Below are 2,678 nucleotides of genomic sequence, written 5' to 3'. Positions count from 1 at the left end.
TTTTTTTTTCTCTTCTATTCTTTGATTTATAAACAGTAAATGGACAGACATGGTGGTGCACACCTGTAATGCCAGCTGCTCAGGAAGCTGAGGTGGGAGGATCACTTGAGCCCAAGAGTTTGAGATTAGCCTGGGCAAAATAGCAAGACCCTTTATATAAACATATAAAGTGTAAGTATCTTTTTAAAAAGTAAATTTCCAATGACTACATTAATTTTTTTAGAGTAGAAACTATAGGCCGGGCATGGTGGCTCACGTCTGTAATCCCAGAACTTTGGGAGGCTGAGGTGGACAGATTACCTGAGGTCAGGAGTTTGTGACCAGACTGGCCAACAGAGCAAAACCCTGTCTCTACTAAGAATACAAAAATTAGCTGGGCATGGTGGCCAGAGCCTGTAATCCTAGCTATTCGGGAGGTTGAAGCAGAAGAATAGCTTGAACCCAGGAGGGGGAGGTTGCAGTGGGCCGAGAGCGCACCACGCACCACTGCACTCCAGCCTGGGTGACAGAGCAAGACTCAGTCTCAAAAAAAAAAAAAAACAAAAAAAGAAACAAATAGAGTAGAAACTATAAAACTTCATGATGCTACTTATCACTATCAATGCCTAAGTCAACTAGCTGGTAAGAAATAAAACCAAATACTCTTCTTTTTTTTTTTTTTTTTTCCTGTTGTTGAGACGGAATCTCGCCTTTGTAACCTAGGCTGGAGTGCAGTGGCGCAATCTCAGCTCACTGCAGCCTCCACCTACCGAGTTCAAACTTCTCCTGTCTCAGCCTCCTGAGTAGCTGGGATTACAGGCACCCGCCATCACACCTGGCTATTTTTTGTAATTTTAGTAGAGACAGGGTTTGGCCATGTTGGCCAGGCTGGTCTCGAACTCCTGACCTCAGGTGATCTGCCTACCTCAGCCTCCCAAAGTGGTGGAATTACAGCCGTGAGCCACCGCGCCCAGCCCAAATACTCTTAAATGAAAAATAAAGTGTATAACCTGCCTTCCTTTGCCCACTCCCATATCCATACATCCTTACCTGTGTTTCTGCACTGCTTAATGAATGAAGATCCAAAGATGGGTCTGTTTTGAGTTCAGGTTCAGGAGCTGCAATCGGTGCCTTTAAAATGATCTCTTCATCAAGACTGGTTCCAAATTCTATCTCTTTCTGACCTCCTTCACCTTTTTCTTTATCTGACTCTACTTCTTTGCCTCCTTCTTCCTCGGACACCTGAGATTTGGGCCTTTTGAGAAACGAGGAGAACAGTCGTGAAAGGCCTCTGCTATCTGATGTCCGCTCCTTGTTCTTAGTCAAGTCTTCATGTGTAGGAGTGTCTCCATTAGAAGCTTTCAGCTTCTGTTCAAACTGATTATCTCCTTCGGCTACTGTTTGACAAGATTCCTCCTGCTGAGGTTCTTGTTGGCCTGAGTTTATGGCTCCCTCACCCTCTTCCTTCTGTTGGTGCTGTGAATTTTCGGCCTCAGTCACTAAACTCTTCTCTGTTGTCATGATGTTGCTATTAAAAAGAAGATAGAAAAGGGAGGCTCTTATAAGCAATACTGTTGGCAAAACCCTAAACCCTAAAAAATTAATATACTTAGGTATTTAATTGCCAACAAACAGAATTCCAACCCATTAAACATGAGACTTTCCATTAAATTATAAAAATATCTTATCTACACATCCTGAATAAAATATTAATGCCTTGAGTCACTAAAGATATGCACATAGAGAGAGTAGCTTAAAATAGTACCCACCGAGGCCACCTTAGTGAAATACATCACGTACTAAATCCAATGCCTAGAATTGTATATAGTAAATACAGTTTTATCCTTCCTTAAAAAAGGATCGTGGTTTAGTGTCCTTTGAAGGTATCAATCTGAAGGTGTAGGATTTGCAGGAATTATTCCCTGCAAAATTCTCCACACCCCAAGAGACAATGAAATTTACAAGTTCCCCAAGTCTTCATTGTTCTTTTTCTTTACATTTCTTAGGATGCAGAGACTTCTCTATTAAAATTGCAAAAGTAAAATTCTGATAGTTTGCTGTAAGACTGGACAACAGCAATGACAAGTATACAGTTGAAATAATTGCAAAAAATTTCCTTAGGTTTTCGTGTTACAATTCCAAATTACAACCTCCTTCAGAGGTATCCCTTTTTTTTTTCCTTTTTGTGGAGAATGGGGTCTCGCTATATTGCCCAGGCAGGTCTCAAACTCCTGGGCTCAAGCTATCCTCCTGCCTCTGCCTCCCTAAGAGCTGGGATTACAGGCATGAACCACCACGCCCAGCCAGAGGTATCCCATTTTAAGCTCTTTCAGTCTCTTTTTTCTCCTGATAAATACGATTTTGAAAGCTCAGCATTTTTTTTTTTTTACTTTTTTATTTATTTACTATTATTATTATACTTTAAGTTCTAGGGTACATGTGCATAACGTGCAGGTTTGTTACATATGTATATCTGTGCCATGTTGGTGTGCTGCACCCATCAACTCGTCAGTACCCATCAACTCGTCATTTACATCAGGTATAACTCCCAATGCAATCCCTTCCCCCCTCCCCCTCCCCATGATAAAAGCTCAGCATTTTTAAGAGTAGGAAGTGAAACTAACAACAGAGAAAGAAGATACAGAAGAAAAACTTAGAAAGCAAGTGTTGATTCACTGGTAGAGGGGGAGGAAAAAGCA

General features: G+C 41.3%; 1 protein-coding gene across 2 annotated transcripts in view; it reads right to left on the bottom strand.

Moving 5' to 3' along the window:
- LOC105540955 (protein 4.1) overlaps positions 1-1,502 on the bottom strand; it is a 151,740-nt gene extending 150,238 nt beyond the window's left edge. For both annotated transcript variants that reach the window (XM_011981742.1, XM_011981743.1), the window contains exon 1: positions 1,030-1,502. In XM_011981742.1, the coding sequence (XP_011837132.1) occupies positions 1,030-1,500 (471 nt within the window). In that variant the 5' untranslated portion in view covers positions 1,501-1,502. The remainder of the gene's footprint in view (positions 1-1,029) is intronic.
- Positions 1,503-2,678: the final 1,176 nt, after the last annotated feature.

Source organism: Mandrillus leucophaeus, unplaced genomic scaffold, assembly GCF_000951045.1.
Source record: "Mandrillus leucophaeus isolate KB7577 unplaced genomic scaffold, Mleu.le_1.0 Scaffold23, whole genome shotgun sequence".
Taxonomy (NCBI): domain Eukaryota; kingdom Metazoa; phylum Chordata; class Mammalia; order Primates; family Cercopithecidae; genus Mandrillus; species Mandrillus leucophaeus.
The sequence above is the reverse complement of the archived record's forward strand: the minus strand, read 5'-3'. Positions and strand labels throughout refer to the sequence as shown.